This window comes from Botryllus schlosseri, chromosome 9, assembly GCF_051294905.1.
Source record: "Botryllus schlosseri isolate E-star chromosome 9, Bs_hap1, whole genome shotgun sequence".
NCBI lineage: Eukaryota > Metazoa > Chordata > Ascidiacea > Stolidobranchia > Styelidae > Botryllus > Botryllus schlosseri.
Genome location: NC_137244.1, coordinates 10,637,668 through 10,660,968, shown reverse-complemented (window position 1 = coordinate 10,660,968; position 23,301 = coordinate 10,637,668). Strand labels below are relative to the sequence as shown.

The following is a 23,301-nucleotide window of genomic DNA, read 5'->3' as shown; positions in this document are numbered from 1 at the left end:
GTAAGTTATTTCGTGATAATATTTTTCTTGGTACAGATATCACATTATGATATTAATGCTAGGAACTAAGAATTATCAACACCTTGAAATACAGATAGTGTCTTGATCTCACTTAAGGCGTCATGCGGTACTATTGTTTCAAAGTTCGATAGTTCACCTTGCACTCTGAACAATGCCAGCCAATGTCCTTACTCATAAGTGAATAGGTTATGTATGTCATCTGAATTTGAGAGGATGTCGTTTCTTATGTAAGGTATTGTTATTTCGCGTGTTTAGTAAATGATGGCTTGGATTTACCTAGAAAAGACACTTGTCACCGAACTGCAATTGGAAATGGACAGTGAAGTTATGCCGTGTATTTGTTAATAAACCTGGTGTATGAAAAAAAATGAGGCAATTGCTGTTAAGTTGATGCGTAGCACAAAATAGAAGGTATGTTTATAAACGCAAATTCGCTTGTTCAGACGATGGGGCCTCGTATCAGAACGCGGAAGAGCAGAGACTGCTAGAACAGAAATGGACGCAGGCCGACCAGATCGTGTCGGACCTCGAGAAAAAGGACAGGGAATTGAACGACGTGTTGCAGGAGAAAATGAAGAAATTCAAAATGCTGGCGAAAGTCATCGAACGTTCGGAGGCTACAGGTAGGGTTTCGTTTGTCCATTTCCGTTTCTTCCAGCTTTGCACTTGTACTTTGTACGTTTATGCTGCCACAACGAATGTGATCACATCGAAGATAGTGCGAAGAAGCGTATAATTTCAATGCTTGATAAAATTTTCTTTCACTGCTTAACTCGTATCAATAAGCTTGATTTCATCAATTATCACTGAAATTATTTTGAACTTTCTTCGTTTTGTTACCAGCAAACATGAGACACTCGTACCCCACGTACCTACTGGACTCGGAGGGTTCAAAATCACGAAAACTGCCCGAAGGCACCCCCACCCTGCTGAAAGCCATCGAGCAACTCAACAAACTGTCCCAGGCTATCTGCGGCCCCGGTGGCTTGAAGCGGGACCTGTCCCGGGCCCGTGACGAAGGCTCCAGCCCCCACGTGTCCCAGCTGCCGAAACGTTCGGAAACCTTCGGGGGTTTTGACAATGGCAAAGAGCCGCCCTCGCCTAGGACAAAATTTGCGACCATCGGGTCGAAATCGTCACAGCGGCATGACAGGACCGGTACAGCCAAGGAAGTAACGTCGTTTGCCAGCGAGACGCATTCGGGCGAAGAGTCACCGGCTAGTAATAGTGGACAGCAAGGCGTAGTTCTGTCACCCACCCCGGACCAGATATCTGCCCTGGCGCAGCTGACTCATCTCCTGAACGAGTACGTTTCGATCGCGACGCAACAGGACACGCACGTGCAAAAGTACGTCGGTTTTGGTGTGCAAGTTAGAATCCCGTGTTGATCCGCGGCTTTGTTATTCAGGATGTCTTTGAAGCTGATGCAGAATCAGACCAGGAGGGGCACGACTGGCGATAAGTTTTTGGCGGACGAGGCGCGACGCAACCAAGCCAAGCAGTCGGAAATGGAGCAAGACCTCACCAAGAGAGAGGTGGGTGTTTTTTATCATTCGCAGTATCCGTGAAATTTGTTAGGGCGATAATACGGCAAGTGACGAATTGTGTTTGTAACTTGGAAATTGTATAATCGAATGTAACGTCATTGGGTATAAATTGATTCTGGCATATTTCCCAGTTCCACCACTATCATACTTATAGAAAAGGCAACAAATATACCGAGAGTTGCATAACTTCATTGGACTGGTATCATCGTTTTTTTTTTACGATGTCAAAATGTGTCGGTCGTACTGCACTTTTCTCTGTTTGTAATTTGCAATTTTCTTCATTTAAAAAAAAATAAATTCTCGTGTGTCGTACTTCTGTATATATTCCCGGTAGCGTACTACTGCCAAAACCTTGGCGTCATGCTCTTTTCTGTCATTTTTTGCATATGGTTTCATCGTTGAAAATCAGGAAATTGTGTGACCCTGCTGTCGCATGCCTTATAACCAGGCGTGCTCCGATTTATTAATCCGAATTTTTTTCCCTTTGGCTGAAAAACGCAAAAAATTCCTACATTACTGTAAAATTGCAATATATTTTGCATTTAAAACACCTAATCAGTGTTAATTTCACTCTATGAGGCGGATGATCGAAGCTGCTTAGCAGTCTTCAGAACAGCTTCAAGATATAATTGAAAATATTCGGGTTTATTTAAATATGAATATTGGCTACTGTTCAATAGTCTACACAAGAATGTTGCGAGTCACATTCTCGAATACTTGTTAACGATTACCCTTGACGAGTTTCAGCCGAAAATATTTAGGTTTATATACTATTTAACCGTCTACAAAGCAGTGTTGCAATCTCCCACATAAAATCAAGATTGGTGTTCCACCCCTTTTTATCACGTTTTAATATTATGTTTAATATCATGTTTAAATATATTACTGTACTAAAATTTAACGCCACCGAACGTGTACGAGTGGCTCTGACTGTTCATTTCCGATCCAGGTCCAGCTCAAGTCTGAAAAAGACCAATGGACAAAAGAGCACAAAAAGCAGCAGCGCGTGCTCGAGGCCGAGAAGCAAGAGCTCAGCGAGAGGATGGAAAAGTTCAAACGCGACGAGGAAGAACTCGAACGCACCATCTCCGAAAACCGACGCGCCAAGGAGGACATTCAAAGGCAGCTGGCCCGGCTCAGGGAGCAGCAGAGAAAACTGGCCCACGACCAAGGCGTACCGCACTCTTCCAGTTACCCTTCGGCGCTGGCCGCTAATAAGAACAACAGCAACAGTGCTGGTTATTACGAGGACGCGACCGGCGATGAGTATTCTCACTCTCGGGTTCCGTTTGTCGGGTATGGTCTGGCGGACATGCCGGCCCATATGAGTAAGTCCCACTCGAGCCTGGAGGGCGAGTTGGGCGAGGCGCCCGCGTCCAGAGACTCGCAAATGTATGGCGCTGGAGATTACCCGCGGACTTTTCCGGGTGGCGGAAAGAAGGACCAGGTGACTGCGGCGCATCAGCCGCAGTCTGTAGCAGCGCCTGCGGGCCAGGCCGGGTCTGCGAAGCCGTTGCATTTGCAGTTTAGCGCCGCGAATCAAGTCGTGGACCATGTGGTGAGTTTGGGTGAAATCCCATGTATGTAAGATCTGTTCGCTAGGGTGATTTGGGGTAGAGTTAAGGTTTGCTGTGGCATTATAAAGTCGCATGCTCATCTGTGTTCAGCGTCTTTCATTGTGTTATATGCTCACATGTATATGTACATGCTCAATATATATGACCGGTTTACAAGTCTCCTATCTTGTTTTTCGTTTCTATTGGTGCTACTAAACAGAACACTTTACTGCCTTATAAGCGTGGCTTGCATTCGGAAATGAAGTTTCAATGAAATGGAATTTGATGGTCATTGCTGAATTTGGGATTGGATGAATGATTTTCGACTTTTTTACCTATTCGGATTCAGACTCGGATTTAAACGTAATTCAAAATATTTGAGGATTTGAATATTTCAATTTTAAAATCCGGAACAGGGTTTATATTTTAAAACAATAAGTGATCCAGTGTTGGGATCAAGTCACTACCTTCGAGTCACGAGTCATCTCGAGTCATTGCAGATTTTGACTCGAGTCAAGTCAAGTCAATCGATTTTCGAAGGTGACTCGAGTCAAGTCAAGTCACTTGATTTTTGGAGGTGACTCGAGTCAAGTCAAGTCACGAGTCAAGTCACAATTCAGGTCAAATTGAATTTTCGAAGTATGAGTGCTGATTCAAAGTCATAACAATATTGAAAGCTGTGTGAAAGACAGATTAATTAGCCTTTATCTTGAATCAAATAACGAATATAAAGTTAAATATACATGCACAAAGGCGTTTTATCGCACACGCACACGTAGAACTGCTAATACAATACGTGAGTAACTGTATAGTTATACATGCTACGGTCTGTTATTATCAGCAAAAAATAAAGGATCAAATGCGAAGCCTCGAAAAGTTTAAACGGATTGATATGCTAGAATACACTAGCCATCTACACAACCGTGAGAATATAAACGCATGAACTATATTCATTCGATTTAAATGATGCAAGAAGGTCGGTAAAGGTGAGCACTGCGCAATGTAAACACTGCGCCATCTAAGAAACATAACTATTAGATTAATCTACTACAACAACAGCAACGTAGCTGTGATTATTTCGTTTGCGGCCAATTTATTTGTGATGTAACAATGCAGGACCTGTGGAAGTGGAACGTACAATAATTGAAAGACTGGTTGCTCTCACGAGTGTCACTGGCGTATCGCGAGTCGCGACTTACCCGAATACACTAATGATACAGTGATTTAGTCGACATCATTTAATTATTGATGACTTGAAATTGACTCGTAAATTTTGCTCCGAGTCACAAGTCAATCGACATTTCTGAAGCACCGAGTCAAGTCAAGTCAAGTCATTTTTGCAAAGTGACTCGAGTCAAGTCAAGTCATACGAAAAAGTTGACTCGAGTCATCCCAACACTGAAGTGAGCCCGGTACCTTAACACTTGCAGAGCGTTTCCTCAGTCGGCTATCATATTTAAGTAATGTGTTTCCCTTTTTAAAATGGCAGCTCACGCCACAGCGCAGCCTCATTCCGAATAACCTCGAAAAGACAAAGCACGGATCGCATCAAGTCATCCCGTCCAAGTTGAAAGGTCTTGCCGGCTCGCAATCATCTCAACCAACAAAACAGAGTTCCGGTGGTGAGTGGCTTTAGGTCATTTCAAGCTGTTATTGGTTAGAATCCAGGAAAATGCTCGAAACTCACTGTGTAACAATTAATCTCATCGTTTCCCGTGAACAGCGAAGTCCAAGTAACTTATTTTTAGGCAGTGAGCTTACATAAATTTATAGCAGATTCAAGCTTCAAACCTTTACTCTGTTACATTTTGAATGGCCAATGAGTTAAAAATCATGCTCTCTTCTTGTCAGCATATAGTTGTCACTTTACGTAAGCTTTCCGCTTCAAGTTTAGGTGATGCCTTGAGCATTGGAATGGAGCGAAAAGTACAATTTTTCTCATTCCCTAATCACTAGGGCAAGTTTTTGTTGCTGTCAAATCCATGGAAAGTTGCACTTATTCTTCAGAAATGTTGGTTTTAATTTTCACAAAATTTGCGCTAAAAAAGTTGCATTTATGGACAAGTTCCTTGAAATTTTCAAGGTATGAGATACTCGAATTGTTCTGTGTCCAAGTCATTGTAGTAAAACTCAATGTTGGCGACTTCAATGAAATCAATAGCCTGTAAAAATTGACTCGGTGAAAATTTAATATTCGGCGGGGAAGCCTGAAATCAGAAAGGCCCTCAAATTTAAACAACAGTGAAATAATCGAGCGATCTATTTACATATAGTGCCAAATATTTCCATTAAAAAGTTAGTCGCATGAAAAATTTAAACAGTTTGCAAAAAGTTGCATGAAAAAATGAAGAAAAGTTGCAATATAAGATTCCTCCTAAAAACACCATACTCCATAACTTCTGAATATCTAAGAAGCTGCCGGAAGTTTTAAAAAAAGTTACAAGAACTTGCCCTAGTAATCACTCAATTTTCTGTTCAGGTTTGAAAGGCAGGCTGCCGTTTGGCCACAAGAAAGGCCAGCGTCCTGCCAACAGCTCGTCGGACTTACTGGAGCCCAAGACGAGAAGCAATACTCTCACCCTGCCCAACCAGATGAAGCATTCCAAGTCGGACACCAACATGGACGTTTCACGGGCAAGGTCCACGTCTTCGCCCAACCCCGCCTTGAACTTGAACACGATCGATTCCGATCAGGGGCTAGAACGCTCCAACTCGGCGTCTTCGAACTCGTCAAAAGAGGGGGCCGATAAGAGTAAGAAGGGTAAAAAGAGAAGGTCATGGGGGTTAAATGAGAAGCCGGGCGAAAAGAATGTCTACCAGGTCTAGTTTGGGAGGATCGGTGCACTTCTTATCTTCAATATGAAATCCGAGAACGCTTGGGCTTAGCAAAATGGAGTGCCTGTGTGATTCGCTTCAAGTTTAGATTTTCATGCATATGGTAACTTTAAAAAGCTGAAATACAACTAAAATAACACCAGTTGAACTTGATCAGTAATATGTCGGATGTTTCTGCCATAAATGCAGCGCAATCCCGCTCAGCTTAGAGGAAATGTCCTTTCTATAAACTGAACTTGCACGAATGACTCTCTCTCTGCCTGTTAGAGACTTAATAGCTTTCAGGGTTTGGAGAAAGCTTTGAAAATATACATAACGATCGCAAGAGGCGTGTGGTACTCAGAAGAAATAGTTTCTCCCTTCTCGACTCAAATCATTGTGCCCATCCCCAGTAATCGTAGATTAAGTCCATTTGCGGCTTGAAATACTCTGCACCCATCCCGCTCAAAGCCAGGTAGCGACCTGTTACATTTTCTATTGCAATCAACCAATTTCGTTCCCGACCTTTACTCGATGAAATGTATCTGCCTGTGTGCGTCGCCAGCTTTAGCCGCCAGATCGGGCCGTGAATTATTACCGCTGCGTTCGCGGCACTTGCATCATGGTTTTCCGTGGAGCTCCGGGTTATTTTGCTGGGCGAAATAAGCGACGGCGGCTCCTCGGCGTTCTTTTTTTATTGCTTTTCTTTGACGCGATACTCCCCCGCCGTTTTACTGTCATTATTTGGTTGTTCTTTTCCCGGTCCTTATTAGTATTAATTTGGTAATTGTGACTTGCGCGTTTCTGCTTTTTCCTTCCGTTGTTTCTGTATCGAATCGCTTACGGTCGATTGTAGCGAGTTTCAGCAATAAATTTGCAACGACTTACGCATATGTTTGAATTTTGCATATTTGGGGAGGGTTGACTGTATTGTTGTTGGCTAAGAGTTGATAGTCACCTCCTATTATGTTTCATTTCACTGGGAACTGCATGCAATCGATCCGTTTGCAAGCCACCATTGTAGAAACATCAGCGAAGGCTGTTGGTGAAAGTCAGTGGCATATATTACAAAAATGAAGTTGAGTGAATATGATATGCACATAAGGCTGCTTTCAATTAGAGCTTCATGAGGTGATATGAATGGTTAAACTTGCTCTCACCGAAATTATCTTCTTTGATAAAAAAAATGTGTTAGCTGCAGTGTGATGGTAATGCACTTAATTTTGCGGCGATTACATACACTTTATATGTCACTACGAATAAAATTGAGCGCTATGGCCTATGGAAAATAGAAAATTGTTTGAAATTAGTAGCTATGCACTAAAACAGGTGCGGACAATATATGGCCTAGCCGAGATTTTGAGCGGCCCGCAGAGAGTTTCTCAAGTCATCAAATAAAATATACGGTCTCCAATAAATCACTGTATCCTGATTATGTTCGCGGTCTACAGGTGTGACTTGTGAGCAGAGCATGGAATGGAATGGGAATTTTCCATACTACATACCCGCTATAATCGTTCTATACCATAGCAACATTCTTCCATACTATATTTGATACTTTTTCCATACTTTCGCCGCTTTCCCAACCTCTCAAGTGATATTCTATTTTTGATGTGTGAAACTGTTCCGGTCTATTGTAATTATTTTGGATGAAATTATCGTTTCAAACAGCCCTGATTCACCAATGATATGCCCAGTTTCCTTACATCATTTATCGTCAGAGATGAAGGTTACCTATAATCATCGAAGACGGAACGTATAATATATACACGCGGGATTATTTGGGAATCACAACAGAATCTCACGGCATGTAATGTAAATCTAGTGTGGTAACATTGCTAGCAGCAGGGCTTTGGAGCAGTCGTAAATTTCAAACTGCTCCGGCTGCAGCTCCGTAGCTCTCTTCTATCCTAAATTAGCTCCTGAGCTCATTGATATCACTGCTCCGGCTCCGAAAACTATCGAATGGTTCGGTTTTAGCCGTCGCACGGAACAGTTAATTGCGGGGGGGGGGTATGTGAAGTCTTGTGACGTAATAATTCGTGTGGTCTGTCGATGACGCCATAGCCACACGAGAACGCACATTACGCTGCGCCTTTGCTAGATTAACACGTTGTACTGAATTAAACCAGTGATGTGAAATTTTAATACCGGCACTGCGCTCGTTATTATCAAGCTATACAGTCTAATTTAATCTTGAAATGGCGCGATTTGTTCAAGTGTAACTATAGAAATGACCGCATGTCGCCACCTTATCAGCTTAAATCCACTTTCTACCAAATACCCATTGGCTTGAATTTCGATATTGGTGCGCTCGTTACCAGTGCGATCGTCGTCATTCACGTGTAATGGAATATAGAAGGTTCCCCTTCAAACACACCGAATAAGCTCGGAATTAGTGCCACTGAGAATCTGGTGTTGCATCAATATTTGATAACTTAACTCAACGCAGTGCACTGTACAAGTGCACAATGCACCGTGTCAGAACGAAAATTAAGTAGGCTACGTGCTTACAATGTGACATTGCGCGACAATTCAAATACGACTGTATCGAGCAAACGAGAATGAACACGCAAAACTTTTGATCGAAAACTGGAAAGCGAGCATCCCATCAGTGATTGTTTCCCTCTTATTATATCCAATACCCACAGTACAGTAATTACGGAGTAAATCGCGGCATATCCAGCCTACCCAGGTTTGGCGCCTATGTATGGACCATTTGGGCATGCTTGGCTAGAAAAGGTAGTGCCAACGAAGCAACAGTTCCTAATTTTATGGACGATTAACGTAAAATTACGTGAATTCAGCCAATACTTAGCATAGCATTTTATGAAATACATCGGAGCCGGAGCTACTTTTCAAACAACCGGCTTACACCAAACACCGAACTTACACGCATAAGCGACGAGTCAAGGACTTTCGACCAGATATATGCTAGCTGCTAACTGCTGGATCAATATGCACCTATACAGCGCATATCGAGAAGTCAATAAAAATTGAAGCGAAATCCGTGGATGACCACAAAGTTTAGGCTATTCAACTTATCCGAAAACGAAACCGGTGGCATAACCGAATAGACACCAAGAACTGTCCCGAACATGAGAAAAATTCGACGATTCAGGAATCGCACCGCGCATTTCGTTTCCAACTCAAAAGCAAAATGTAATGAGAGATTTTTCAACAGACACAAAAAGGACACTTGTAAAACTTGGTCAGGACTTAACTCTCTCTTACACCGAAAAAGGCTACAAAGTCTGTTTCGGAAATCGTGAATTCGAATACCGGAGACAAACTGACAAACCCGGCGGTCATCGTGAATCACTTTAACGAATATAGTTTTGTAACGTGTAGGCCCTAATATTGCTTCTTCTACTACAAAACCTGTGTCGGTCAGGTCAGAGATGAGATCGATATCTATGTCTATTGTGCTCGAACCTACGACCAAATGCGAGGTCGAAGTAGCCATCTACAAACTGAAAACGCACAAGGCCGTCGGCTATGACCAAATACCATCATGGTTTATAAAAATGATGAGCTTGCTCATCGGACTGTGTATCGCCCATTTTTTCGACTTTATGATCGAAAATGGTGTCTACCCAAGCTATCTAAAAAATGCCAGGGTAGACCCTGTATGCAAAGCTGGGGATAGAACTAATGTAACGAACTACCGTCCAATATCCGTTCTCCCATGCATTGGGGCTGTGTTCGAAAAATTGCTCCTCTCCCGCCTATCCTGATTCCTCGCCAAAATGTCAGTCATTTCTCCTCAACGACATTTTTTAATCCTCCTCAATGAGCACCATACTGTTCGCTAATTGTGCTCATCTCCTCTTTTCCGCGTCTTCTATGGCAGAGCTGGATGTCCTGACCAGTCACCAAATGCCCAAAGTGCATCAGCGGACGGCCAGAAAATACCAAATACCTCGGGGTTCTACTGGACTCGAACATGTCCTGAAAAAGTCATATATTCAGTCCCTACAGAGTAAATTATCACCGAAATGCGGCCTGTTCTACAGCCTTAGACGTTTCATGCCAGCCTGGGTTCTTCTGATACACTTCAAATCCCTAATTCAATCTTAGTTAAGATATGGCATCATCTGACGGGGGGATGCTAGTAAAACTGCAATCGAGCCACTGTAAAAACTACAACAAAACGTACTCCGTATCATAACCAGGGTCCCAAAGGGGCCTGGTTGTCCATTCAACATGTCGCTGCTGAATAGATTCTCAGTGTCGTAAACATAAAAGATATGCGGAAGCTAAAAATCGCCAAGTTTATGTATCAGTTCCACTGCGGTCATTGCCCCGAATATTTCAATGACTTCTTTACCTCGGAATCAAAAGCGCACAAGTACAACACACGCGCCTCCACGTCGTCAAAATATCATATGATCGACCGTAAAGATCACCGGTCTATTAAATATGCTGGACCTGACGTGTGGAACAGTATCTCACAGGCCATCCGACAGTGGACTAGCATGCCCACATTCAAGTCAAAATACAAGCAATTTATACTGAATAAATAATAGTCCGCCTTCAGGATTACCCGACCACTACATGACCTATCGATCTCGCATCCCGTGACATGCCCCAATTTTTGTCGCTTGCTTTTTACTGTACTGTCAATCAGGGGTTCTCAGCCCTTTCTTGGCCGTGGCCCATTTTCCGGTTTAAAAATGTGTTGTGGCCTACCTGATATCTTAGAGTCATAATCCTGTTTAATGCGTGGTCATGGACAGCGCCGATATGCCTATTTCTCTAAAATATGCGCATTTTTCTCTAACTGATGATATTTAAATCACGATCTTCCGGGATATGAAATCGCGCGAAGCGCTAAAAAAATTCCAAGTTGAATAAATATCCTCCAACAAACGACCAACGAAATAATCTTGGGCCCCTTCGAGTTCCCCCAATTGGGGGTGGGGGTGCGGCGGTTACGGTCCTGGTAGATCATATGCTAAAACTCCCAAGTAGATTATTTTCGTCCACTGCTCCATTCGCGTTGCGAAACACAATGATCAGATCCCCACACTGTGATTAGAACTTTAGTGATACTATTGTGGGGAATATTTTAATCATTCTGGGCCAGCATCGAACAATTCATTGGTGAATGGGGAACTGCAGAGAAGACTTTCAACATGCATGATGTAGCCTACTTTGTATTTCTTGTACCAAAACAACTGAAGTTGCGATGTCAGAATATTCAATCCAATGATACAATCAATTCCTGTGACTCTTTCATTATGTACATTGTACAATGATTTTCCGGCCGGACATTTTAAACCGACTTCAAAGATTAACGCGCTCCGATAAATCCTCAATCCATTAAGATTCGTTGAGGTGGCGCAGTATACCTCCGCAAGAAGTTGCTAATAATTTGCAATTATGGCTATTTTTAGCTTACAATAATACGGCCTGCCGAAGTATAGTAAATCTGTACATCAATTGCACTTCATTGCGAGTTCATTGCATGCCCCTTTCAACGGCATACGACATATGACCCTGCCGGAATACTTGGTTACTTCAGCATTACCTTTCAGTTATTACAGGCTTGAAATTATTTTAGTTGCTGTTAGTCGTAGGTTGTCATAGCCAGTAGAAAAGGCCACCGTTTCTCCATAACGTTTTCAAATTGTACATGCTGACTTCATACGTGCCGCTACGTCTAATCAGAGTCGGATGAAAAGCTTTATGTAGCCAACGTATCATTAGATAATACGAATAAATTTTTAGCGAATAACATAAGAAATATAACTAAACTTACATTAATTCTGTAATTTTCTTAATAGCTCTGTGGCCCACCTAAAAATGCTCTGTGGCCCACCAGTGGGCCATGGCCTACCCTTTGAGAACCCCTGTAACTATCTTCTTTTACTTTTCATTCAGTGTGCATGCCTCCTCTTTACATCGCCTAGGCCAGTGGTTCCCAACGTATGCGATATACCACCACAGGGCGCGATTTTGAGAAACAAGGGGGTAAAAATGCCGAAGGGGGCGACTGGGGGGGGGCGAAAATGTTAGAAGGTCTTGTACTTACCACGGCCAAAACATACCCGTGAAGACGGCTTATCCTGCATATGACACGAAAGTTGACTAAAAATGTCTTAACTAGGGCGAAGTCAAAATTTTGTCAAAACCGTAGCGTTAGGTCAAGAAATTGTCAAAATTCTTTACAAAGTGAAATGCCGCCTGCATTTCGTTTGTATCGTAAATGTTTGCACGGTCGGTGAGCTTATCATACGCCATGTGGCAGCTTTTAGCCTACTTTATAGGCCTACCGTTGTAAACAGCTCATCATCTGTTCATTGTGAATCATAAACGGCCAAATTAAACAAATAGGTTGACATGGTGGTTTGCTGAACGTGCTGCAACAACCTAACTGAAGCAAAACGGCGTGGGCTTTGGTTCTTATATCAAGAAGCGGATGACGAAAAATTGTGAAGTAGACAACATTGTCATTATGAAGCAACACGGTGTGTCACCAGCAGTGTACGCACAACTTCAGTGTTGCCTGCCAACAATTACTGCTGTTGAACGTTCTTTCTCCATTCTTGGCAACCTAATTAGTCAGGACAAACACTTTGTACTCGAGAATGTAGGAAAGTATCTTTCATTTTACTACAACATATCTTAGTTATTTCTACCATAATGCGTGATGCAGGTTAACTACTGAAATTCTTCATAGGTACAGATTTAGTTCAAATAATGTTTTGTCATGTAAAAATTTGTTAGCTTTAAAGTCAAAAAAAACTTTTTCATGCCAAACTACTTCGTAAGGACAGACAGTTCCAACCAGAAATGAAGATAAGTAGTAAAATTCTAACAATGTGAAACACGTAATTTACATAATTTACGAAATTGTGATTTTTTATGTCAAGATCTTCCATTTTTAGGTGAAAAAATCGCCCTAGTCATAACTGAACAGAAAATGTATGCGCAAGCATGTTTTCAGATCAGCTACTCGGAAAATGACCAATTTTCTTGGTCAATTCGCCAGCGATCAGGGTTTAATATATAAATTTCCCAAATATGTGTCCTCTTTTTTGGACTGGAGGGCGAAAATTTATGTCGAGCTCGAGAAGGGGGCGATTATTCGAAAAAGGTTGGGAACCACTGGCCTAGGCCAAGGTGGGTGTCTGATTCCAAAGACTACTCTAAGTCATTTCGACGCCTTTTAACTTTTCATTGTATCGCATTTTTGCCGTGTATTGAAGTGATCAAAACTGCTAATAAACCGAACTGAACTGAGAATATGGCAGCCCCACCCCATCATGGAGTGCCATACCGGTTTCTATACTCCTTAAAGATATTACTCAAAATTGTGAGCTGCCGAAGGCAGCATAGCGGTAAAAGCTTGAAACACTGCGCCCGCAAGGGCGCAGTCTAGGGCTTCCGCGAATGGATCCACCAGATTCCTTGTCGGGGTTTAAAGGGAATGTGTTATATACGTTGCACAACAATTTGGTTAACAAGACATTCTGGTGTTTTACGATAGGATCTTCCTCGGTAAGATGTCATAGGCGGGCTTGACCCTACCGACAAGAATTCAAAGATTGGACGTTTTGGGTGGATATCATGTAACATAAAATCTGGGAATATTTAAGATTAGGAGTCCTTATGGGAAGTTACAGTATAAATGAATGTAAAGCCATAATAAGGAAATAAAATAGATATCATAATTTTTAGTATAAGCAGAGGGAAGTAATGTAGCAGCATGAATATGACTCAGTCCAAAGCAACTCTACCATAGCATCTCACGTCGTCAGGGGTGGTAAAGATATAGGTAGGGCGTATTAGCCTCTCCTTTTCTGTAGCAAATACCGGTAATGCTTACGACCCGAAGGAGCAGTTGCAAATCTTTTTTAAGTTTTGGAGTCATGTTCCTAATACTACATTACGAAGATGAGAATGAAATCATAAGACAGAATAGGAGTAAAGAGCGTGAATTAAAGTAGGTAATTGAACAGAAAAAGGTGCAAATAATGAACGTATGAACCATTAAGTAGTAGGTCTATAGATGATACGAACCTTATCCATTCGATGGTGTTACGGTGGATGAAACACGAGTCACCTGACAATTCGTATACAGTAGCAAGCACCCCTTGGTTTTATGATAAAATACACATTTAAAATCAATATAGATTACGTATACCCCTGCCTTATTTTACACTTTCATTATTAATATTTAAATCAACTCCGTTGATGTCCATTATTCATAACAATTGTTATTGCTGGTCAAGTTCACAGCAGAGAGAGCAACCAAATATTCGAAAATCTGATTATTTCGAGCAAACTTTTATAACAAAGCGAATAAAATTCGTGAAATAGGCAAGGTGCATGCTCGCCTAGTGTTGAATTTTTTCATGCTGCCAGTGCGATGCAGAGAGTGTTTCGAAGTTCAAATGAAAAGAATGTCAACCTATGATGTTATAATTACGGGATAAATTGTAACATAAGAAAGGTTCACAGTGCAGGGCCTACCAACACCAAGGTTCGTTTGCGAACGCGAACCTCTAACTTTCTGCGGTTCACACACTGGACGCTAACGACAACTTCACGTGCACCCCGTCCCTAGTAAATACAGTAATTAGAGTGGATTTAGGGGTATAGCCTACCTGCTATCTAAACTAGAGTCAATCTGGCAAAACTGATGTCATATCTGCCATCAAGAACCTTGAACGTCCCAAAAACACTAGATTTTTTGCCATTTTTTGTTGACCAGTATAATCAATCGCGCAAAACAACTTCCTCATAACCCCCGTTCACTTCTGCCACTTCATAGATGTGTGGCGCTGGTCCGATTTCTTCGTATCGGCGTCCTCCATCATTTATTTGATATTCTGAAATGTAACTTTGATTAGGCATATTATACAAAATGATAATACTGAATGAATAAAATACCGGCATAGCCATCATCACATTGCATTTCGGTTTCCTTCGTATTTCCTATGATAAAATGGAATAAATTGCATTTTATCATTTATGAGTATATCAGTCAAATCTATCTTATAGAAACCTGCGTTTTTATTTCTCTTTCGTCTTATAATTATGCATACACCAACGCTCATTGCGGCGATTATTATGAAGCCAGAGACGGATGCACCGATGAAAACACCTACTCCAATGCGAGTGGGGATCGCAATCGGAGTGTCGATGGTGGTTTGAAAGTTAGGGTTGGAGATAGTCAGCCGAGCACAATCTTGACCGGAAGGTTTAGTTGTTGACGCACAAACGTCGTAGTTTCCGTAATCGGCAGGGGTAAACTGCGGTAAAATGAAAATCAATATGTAGTGTAGGCCTATCGTAAATCGCAGACAAATAAAACTCACAACTGTTATCACAAGTTCGTATACGTGAAGTACATCTTGCGAGTAGTTTTCTTTCCACAAAATAGATCCTGATGACGAGGTTGCAATTCCTAAAAATCGAAAGCACCTTCATTTCAACCTGGATGATGTGTTGTCACTTTCACATCACCCTTCACATTTAACGAAATATTGCCTTGCGCTGGATTGGCGCAAAATGAAAAATTCAAAACCATAGACGAGTTGACTTTGATCGAAACGAAGTCATTCGATATAACGGACTTTTCTGGAGGGTCTGAAAATGAACGCAAATATGATATTTTCTTAACGGAATCATTGTACACACGCATTTTTACTCGTTATAGGCACTGGAATAAGCACATAATCACTTGCTATACGCATTCGCTTGCTTGAGCAAACTGCCATGGTACAGAAACGGGGTCATGCTGATTTGATGACATTCTGTTATTTTCAGATATATCTTCTCTGCCAGGTTGACCCCTATGTATACTGCTTCTCTGCACTGTATTAAACGGTGTCCCAGAGATTGCTAGCTTTTCCAAGTTTATACGTAAATACCATATTTTCACGATTTTCCGCCCTATTATATGTCATTCGCTCTTAAAATGTAACTAGATACAGACGCAGTCACAGAAAAGGTATATGAGGTTGCGTATAGATGTTCGGCATCCAAACCTAATTTACTGCGGAATCGTAAATGATTTTTGCAAGGTTTATCACTATATCAGTAAGTCTAACGACTAGGATTGCATAACAAACACGCCTAAAACATGGCCCTTGTTTAAAACATGTTTTATTTAAATTCATGACGTCACGAATCTTTGATTTTGGCGTCACAGTGGATTGACTTTGACAATTGAAAATATGGGGAAATTTGTCTCCTTTGAACAAAAAGATTTCCGACTCCCGTATAAAGCGACCACAAAAATCTTTACGCAGGACTACATCGTTATGCAGCATTTTTACGGTCGGTTGTCATTATCATCAGAAAACCCATTCCGTACCAATGATCTACTTCTAACTGTTATAACTGTTGACGATTTCGAGGGTTCCCATCATTCCATATATTCTATATATCGTTTTCGCAGACTATAACGCATGCAAATCGTCCGTAGGCCCATACTATACGTGTTTTTCCGAAAGCATTTGCACAATTACGGCATAATTATACACCATCAGAAAAAAAATAACACAATTTTGTTTTTTGAAAGAGTTATTTTTTAAAAATCTGTTTGAAAAATGTTTTCAGCGAAGTGTTTTAATACACCATTTGTTTTAAATACAACCCTATCTGCAACCAATGATGGCCGAAAGCGGGGTATATCATTACAAATCATATTTATAAGCTCAATGTGTCTCTTGATCTCCGCCGAACCCTTTAAACTGGCACGCCGAACTCCTAGTGTTCTGTGGTGGAACACCCGTTAAGCACCACTGTGTATATTAGTGCCACTGTGATTGTGGCTACGTGGGAAGAACGACACAACACTTGCTGCAGAACCGCATGAAACGGCATGTCCCTAGATTTATTAGAACACTCGCATCGCGCTCGGAGGCAAGGTCGCCCTTGACTCATCCCTTGAAGCTTGAATTAGAATAGGCAAATAAGTCCATGAATTCTGCCGTTGGGAAACAGTTGTTGGAAAATTCCATTTAAGCAAAAATAATCGAGACGACAGATTTTGCGTCGTCGGCAGAAGCCGTTCGCACTTTCATTTAAGTGTCTTGGAGTCAACTTCTGTCAAAATACGCCAACCTATAGTTTGAGCCAACAGAAGTTCGTGTAACATCTAAAAATAATATATTGAGCTCAAGCGATTTTTAAGCATTGATTATTCCTGCGACGAGATAGCGTAGTGGTAGGATTAGGGTTGCATAAGAAACGTTGTTTTAAAACACTTTGTTCAAAACATGTTTTGAACAGTGTTTTTAAAAAAAGCCTTTTAAAAAAATTGTGTTCTTATCAAGTTGTAAAATTATGCCATAATTGTGTAAATACTTTACAAAAGCATTTTGTATGAGCCTACGGACAATTACCCCCCAATGTAGCCGACGTATATCGATATGGGATGGTTGGAACCCTCAACATAGTCGTTTCATCGGGAATAGTATATATATTTCGTCAAAGGAGCTATTTCTACCCTATATATACAGTCCACTATGACGTCACAATTGAACATCCGTGACGTCATGGCTTTAAAAAAACATAAAATACAGTAAAAACATGCTTTAAACAAGGGCCTTGTTTTGAATATGTTTGTTTTAAATTGATTTTCGTTTTAAATGCAACCCTAGTTAGGATCCACAGCTGCAACACCAATGGATTGCGGGTTCGAGTCCGACCGAGGTCGACTCAAGAATTTCTACCGAAGCGTTAAAGGTTTATCGAGGCCCCTCCTCGTCTTCTCAGGCATGTCAGCGGAGTCTTTTAAATGCTTTCAAGTGGTTCGTGCTGTGAGTCGGCAGCTACGTAATAAATGATAAAAATCGGCCGGGTGTAAGCAAGGCTTTGGAGCCGGAGCCTGACCAAGGAGCCGGAGCCCCGGAGCCGCGCATTTTCAGCGGAGCCGGAGCTCTATATAAAATTGAGCTGGAACAAGTTGTTTAAAAAGTATCTCCGGCTCCGATGTATTTCATAAGATGCTATGCTACTACTAAACGGCTGAATTCACATAAATATTTGGTAAACGTTCACAAAATTAAGAATTGTTGCCTCGTTGACACCACCTTTTCTAACTAACCATGTTCAATGTTCAATTGTTCATACATATACGCGCCAAACCTAGGTAGGCTGGATATGCTGCGCTTACTCTGTAGTTACTTTATGATGGTAGGCCTATTGTTCATACCAGCAATTTCGTCATCGGCACGACACCGATGGCCAAATGTGTGATTCGGAAAATAATGATCGCGAATGACAACAAAACGGAATGGATGCTTATGTGAGCTGAATTGTTGACCTAATGAGTAATGAGACGAATATAAGTGACGCTAGAGGTTAAAACGTGACCGTGCTGCACATGTTGACTTGGAGGCGCGCATATACCGCTTCTGCACGCCGAGAAATACCGTTTCCTTTCGGAATTGGATAAGCAAATGCACGCTTTTTGTTGATAGTTTTTAATTGTACCGCCATTAGACATTGGGTTATTATGTATGCCTAAGAATTGAAAGTCATCCCGGCGATAATCGTTTACTTCAGGAAACGTGTTGAAGCAGCCCATTTAACGTCGTTGTCCGCATACAAATGCTGCGATGCGAGGCAGTCAATGCAATGTCCGAAATCCCAGCCCGTGGTGTTGGATATAAGATGGTGATTAGTGATTGGATGCGCGCTTTCCAATTTGTAATCTTCAATTTTTTTGTATTCATTCTTGTCTGATTGATACACTCGTATTCTTGAATTATCGCGCAATGTCACCTGTGAGCTTGTAGTCTAATTCGTTACTGACTTGTACAATGTATGGCGTTGAATTTAGATGTCGAATATTGATGCAACACCACATTCTCAGTGTTACTAAATCTGAGTTTATTCGATTCGTTTGAATCCATTAAACTTGATCGACGGACGGATTGGACTGGTAACGAGATCATCGAACCTCAAACCATTGGGTATTTGGTAGAAAGTGGATTTCTGCTGATAAGGTCGCGACATGTTCTCATTTCAGCAGTTACACTTGAACAAATCGCACCAGCGGAAGATTACATTAGACTGTATGGTTGATGTTAGCGAGCGCAGTGCCGGTATTAAAACGTCACGCCACTGTTTTATTGCTTTACAATGTGTACAAGAAGTCTACATAGCAATGGCATGGGGTGCGTCTTGGAGTGGCTATGACTTCGACGACGGACCACACGGAGTCATTATCACGTCACCGGACTGTGTATACCCACACAAAATGACGGTTTCTTGCGACGGCTATACAACCGAACCATTCGATAGTTGCCGGAGCCGGAGCTTGAGCCGGAGCAGTGGTAACAACGAGCTCTGGGGCTGGAGTCGGAGCTAATTTATAATAGAAGAGAGCTCCGGAGCTGGAACTGGAGCAGTTTGAAATTGCTAAAACTGCTCTGAAGCCCAGGGGGTAAGTCTACTGATGTAGAGAGCTCTGCGTGGAATATTCCGGTGTGCCCTACGGTGCACAAAATATGCATGGGCATGAGAAACATGTCACTCGAAATCATTGTTCAATATCCTGCGGGTGACTGCTGACCTTCATTTAGTAACCAGATTCTGAAAGAGGCCTTGAACAGGCAAGCTAGTAGCTCCTGACATTCTGTCTGCGGATTTGTTAGACATACCAAAAAGGTTGAAAGGCACTGATATAGGCAGAAATAGTTTGCAGTAACCGGTTTTTCGTGGTAAGTCCAATTTCGTTGATTAATTATTATCGAGCTATTGTGATGGCCTTTTCATTCGAAGATGTTGAGTAGATGGTATAGAATTTAGATTCTGGAGAATGTTGTATTCAAAATCTCTTGAACATCCTGCATCCGTGTAAATAGCATGGCCTATGCCCACCAGTCATACATGAAAACCATTGGTAATACTAGAAGTGAATCGCTCACTTGAAGCACTTACGAATAAATGGGTTCAAGGTAATCTTTCCTCGAATACTGGCTTAGAAAGAGTGACAGTGGAGATGCCTAAGCGCAATGACCTATATCTGCAGCAAGAAACAGGCAAGCCATACTTACAATGGACGATAATCTTCGTTTGTCGGGATTGTTCTTTCATGCCCATGGCCATCGTGTAATTCGATGTTACTTCGCAAGATAAGTATTTTCCGTGGTCCGATGATTTCAATAAGTATGATTCGGACACAATCTGTAGATCACGTGAAATTAATACCAAATTTTAGCGCAAGAGCTGTTTTTCATAGGTGGTCTTGAACATATCGACACGGGAAGATTGGCGTAATTCGCATGAACTATGGCATTTGACATGTTCTATCATGAATATAGCATAATTCATACGATGTGGGGCACATATTTCAGTTGTATATGTAGCGCATTATAACACGTATTCCGCGTTTATGTCGATAATTTATCCTTTGAATTATAGCATATGATTTTCATCCACAAAATCTTGAATATGGGGTCAAGCTTACGAGGTGAAGCTACTAGCTCAGGGGTGAGCAAACTTGTGAGCTCGCGGGCCGCATTCAACATCTGGATCCATTCGCGGGCCGCACTATATAAAATTGGGATTATATACCAAAACGCAATATTGGTATTTGATTATATAGTGAGGACATGGAGATAATATATATGCTTGTTTAAAACAAACCAAAAATTGCTTTGATGTTATCGTACACGCGTCAGAAACAGTGGCGAGATTTCATAGGCTGGTCAATAACCAATTTCTCAAAACTATAGAGATGAAAGTCGGTTGTCCCGATTCTTGGATGAGGATTGAAATTTAAATCAGTCAGCAGCGATCTGTTCATTGATTTACTAATTCCACTTTTGGTTCCGTACCAGGACACACAATAGTGACAGCACCATAACCATGTTAGCTTCAAATACTCCTCTACTATGTGCAGATAAAATAGAATTACCGAATTCTACGCATACAGAAGACGAATTTACCTGAGACACGCGAAAATCGTTTTTAATAAGCACATCACTGAAATAATTGAAACCGGAGTGGCCAATCTGAAATCACACTCGTAATCCGAAATATGTCTATCTCGTGTAAGATTTCTGTGATGTTTAGCAGTTGAAACCTTTCAAATTGCGTGGGCCTTGAGATCGGCTGTCGCGCCAGAAATTAAACATAAAAATACTATAGGAAGTATTAATCTTAGAACAGTGGTTCTCAAACTTTTTAAGACACGCCCCCCTTATGATCGTAAAAGATTTCGCACCACCCCCCCCCCCCCTTAACGTCATATCACAAAACGCAACCAGGATGCTAGCATACCTAACGGATAGTTTAATGGCATGGAAGGTTACGACTGTGGATGAGAGATTTTTAAACATGAAATTCAGACTAAATACAGAGCAATAATTACAGGGTTGTAATGACTCGAGCCATGACTCGACTCGAATCCGACTCGAGTCACGATTTTCTGATGACTTGACTTGACTCGACTCGACTCCTTTTCTCAAAATACGCAAATGACTCGGCTCGACTCGTGTCAATCTGTGTATTGACTCGACTTGGAATCGACTCATTGCGCATGACTCGATCCAAGACATATGACTCGATACTAAGACGGTCAACCGACATTTCATTGTAATTTGGAAGAATAGTAAAGTAGCCTAATCACACTACAGGTATTTCGTCTATTGGTACTGGTACTTGAAAATGCGACCAGAAACTGCAAAAAGTGAGAAAAACTAGTATATTATAAATTCGAACCATTCGATATCACGAAACAGAGTTATGAAAAGTGGGCTTAATAAGACTTTAAGGAGAAACTGAGCAGTCCACTCAATGACTTGGACTCGGACTCGAGTCATAATACCACGACTCGGACCTCTGCTCGCTGACTTGGACTCGAACTTGACTCGGCGGTGAATTGAAAATGACTCGACTTGACTCGAGTCAAAACCAGTGTTGGAATTAAGTCACTACCTTCGAGTCACGAGTCATTTCGAGTCATTGCACATTTCGACTCGAGTCAAGTCAAGACAATCGAATTTCGAAGGTGACTCGAGTCAAGTGAAGTCACTCGATTTTTGGAGGTGACTCGAGTCAAGTCGAGTCAAGTCAAGTCAAGTCACGAGTCAAGTCACAATTCAAGTTAATTTGCGTTTTCGAAGTATGAGGCATGATTACGTCATTGCATTTTTCTAGCTGTCTGAAATGCAGATTGAGTGGTCATTGATTTTGAACCGATGATCGAATATAGAGTTAAATATACACGCAAGAAGGCGCTGTATCGCTCACATATACGCATAACTGCTAAACTACCTAAAAATTGCATAGCTCCAGTATATAATTACCAGCGAAAATGGGTAATAAAGAAACGAATTGTTAAGATGCAATACATTACCCATTTACAAATTGATATGATACAATCCAAGCCTGCGCTAATGGCTGAGAACTATATGAATTATCTTTCAATTTAATTTCATTAAAACAAGAGGTTTGATTAAGGTAAGAACCGAGAACAGAAATAAACATTTTTCTTATTAAATTACTTTACTATACAAGTTTACGACAGTTTATTTGTGAGAGAACAATGGAGGCTCAGTAAAACGCACGATCATTTAATGATTGGTCGCTCTCACGGGTTGCACTAGCGTTTCGTGAACAATTCGACCATATGCAAGATACAGTGATTTTAATTGGCACCGATTTCTTGATGACTTGAAATTGACTCGTGAAATTTGCTCCGAGTCACAAGTCAATCCACATTTCTGATACGCCGAGTCAAGTCAAGTCAAGTCATTTTAGCAAAGTGACTCGAGTCAAGTCAAGTCATACGTAAAAGATGACTCGAGTCATCCCAATACTGGTCAAAACTATAAAGGCGAGATTGACTTGTGACTCGGAAGCTTGTGACTTGGTTACAACCCTGGATAATTATGAATTGGATGGAAATAACGCGGTGCGCGACAAAAAATTTCCGTTGAGCTCAGCTTCGCACCCCTTTCAGATGCTTTCACGCCACCAAGGGAGGCGCAGCCCCCAGTTTGAGAATACTTTCTTAGAATTATCATGGTGAAATATACTGAGAAAAAGTTTAATCAAGTCCCTGCATTCTTTCGATTTTTAGTACACATTTCATCAATATTTTAATAAGTTTCTTTAGACTCTCGCGGGCCGCATGCGGCCCGCGGGCCGTAGTTTGCCCACCCCTGAACTAGCTGATGTAAGGCTCCCCGGGCGACATCTTTGACAATCGGCCCAAAAAACAGGTGTACCAAAACCGAGGCAGGGAAAATATGCCGCCGAAATAATGCCAAACATCAAATTTATATTCAAACAACAGAAATGAAAGCCCTATCCCTAATCCCATAAATTACGAAGGTGTCCAATACCACGAATACTATCGATAGTCATATGAAGCAGTTGCTGACCAA

The 23,301-nt window shown here is 41.5% G+C and overlaps 3 protein-coding genes across 9 annotated transcripts in view; 1 reads left to right on the top strand and 2 right to left on the bottom strand.

Annotated features, from left to right (window-relative positions):
- Window positions 1-6,825, top strand: part of LOC145446772 (rho guanine nucleotide exchange factor 28-like) — an 89,209-nt gene extending 82,384 nt beyond the window's left edge. For all 6 annotated transcript variants that reach the window (XM_080325138.1, XM_080325135.1, XM_080325137.1 and 3 more), the window contains 6 exons: window positions 465-644; window positions 865-1,369; window positions 1,430-1,556; window positions 2,518-3,126; window positions 4,614-4,746; window positions 5,604-6,825. In XM_080325138.1, the coding sequence (XP_080181264.1) occupies window positions 465-644; window positions 865-1,369; window positions 1,430-1,556; window positions 2,518-3,126; window positions 4,614-4,746; window positions 5,604-5,950 (1,901 nt within the window). In that variant the 3' untranslated portion in view covers window positions 5,951-6,825. The remainder of the gene's footprint in view (window positions 1-464; window positions 645-864; window positions 1,370-1,429; window positions 1,557-2,517; window positions 3,127-4,613; window positions 4,747-5,603) is intronic.
- Window positions 1-23,301, bottom strand: part of LOC145446521 (uncharacterized) — a 271,204-nt gene that overhangs the window by 208,732 nt on the left and 39,171 nt on the right. The window lies entirely within an intron of this gene.
- Window positions 14,027-23,301, bottom strand: part of LOC145446536 (uncharacterized) — a 38,592-nt gene continuing 29,317 nt past the window's right edge. The window contains exons 7-12 of the mRNA XM_080324872.1: window positions 19,963-20,092; window positions 15,416-15,538; window positions 15,268-15,356; window positions 14,955-15,201; window positions 14,840-14,884; window positions 14,027-14,778 (exon numbers count right to left, since the gene is read on the bottom strand). Of these exons, the coding sequence (XP_080180998.1) occupies window positions 14,666-14,778; window positions 14,840-14,884; window positions 14,955-15,201; window positions 15,268-15,356; window positions 15,416-15,538; window positions 19,963-20,092 (747 nt within the window). The 3' untranslated portion in view covers window positions 14,027-14,665. The remainder of the gene's footprint in view (window positions 14,779-14,839; window positions 14,885-14,954; window positions 15,202-15,267; window positions 15,357-15,415; window positions 15,539-19,962; window positions 20,093-23,301) is intronic.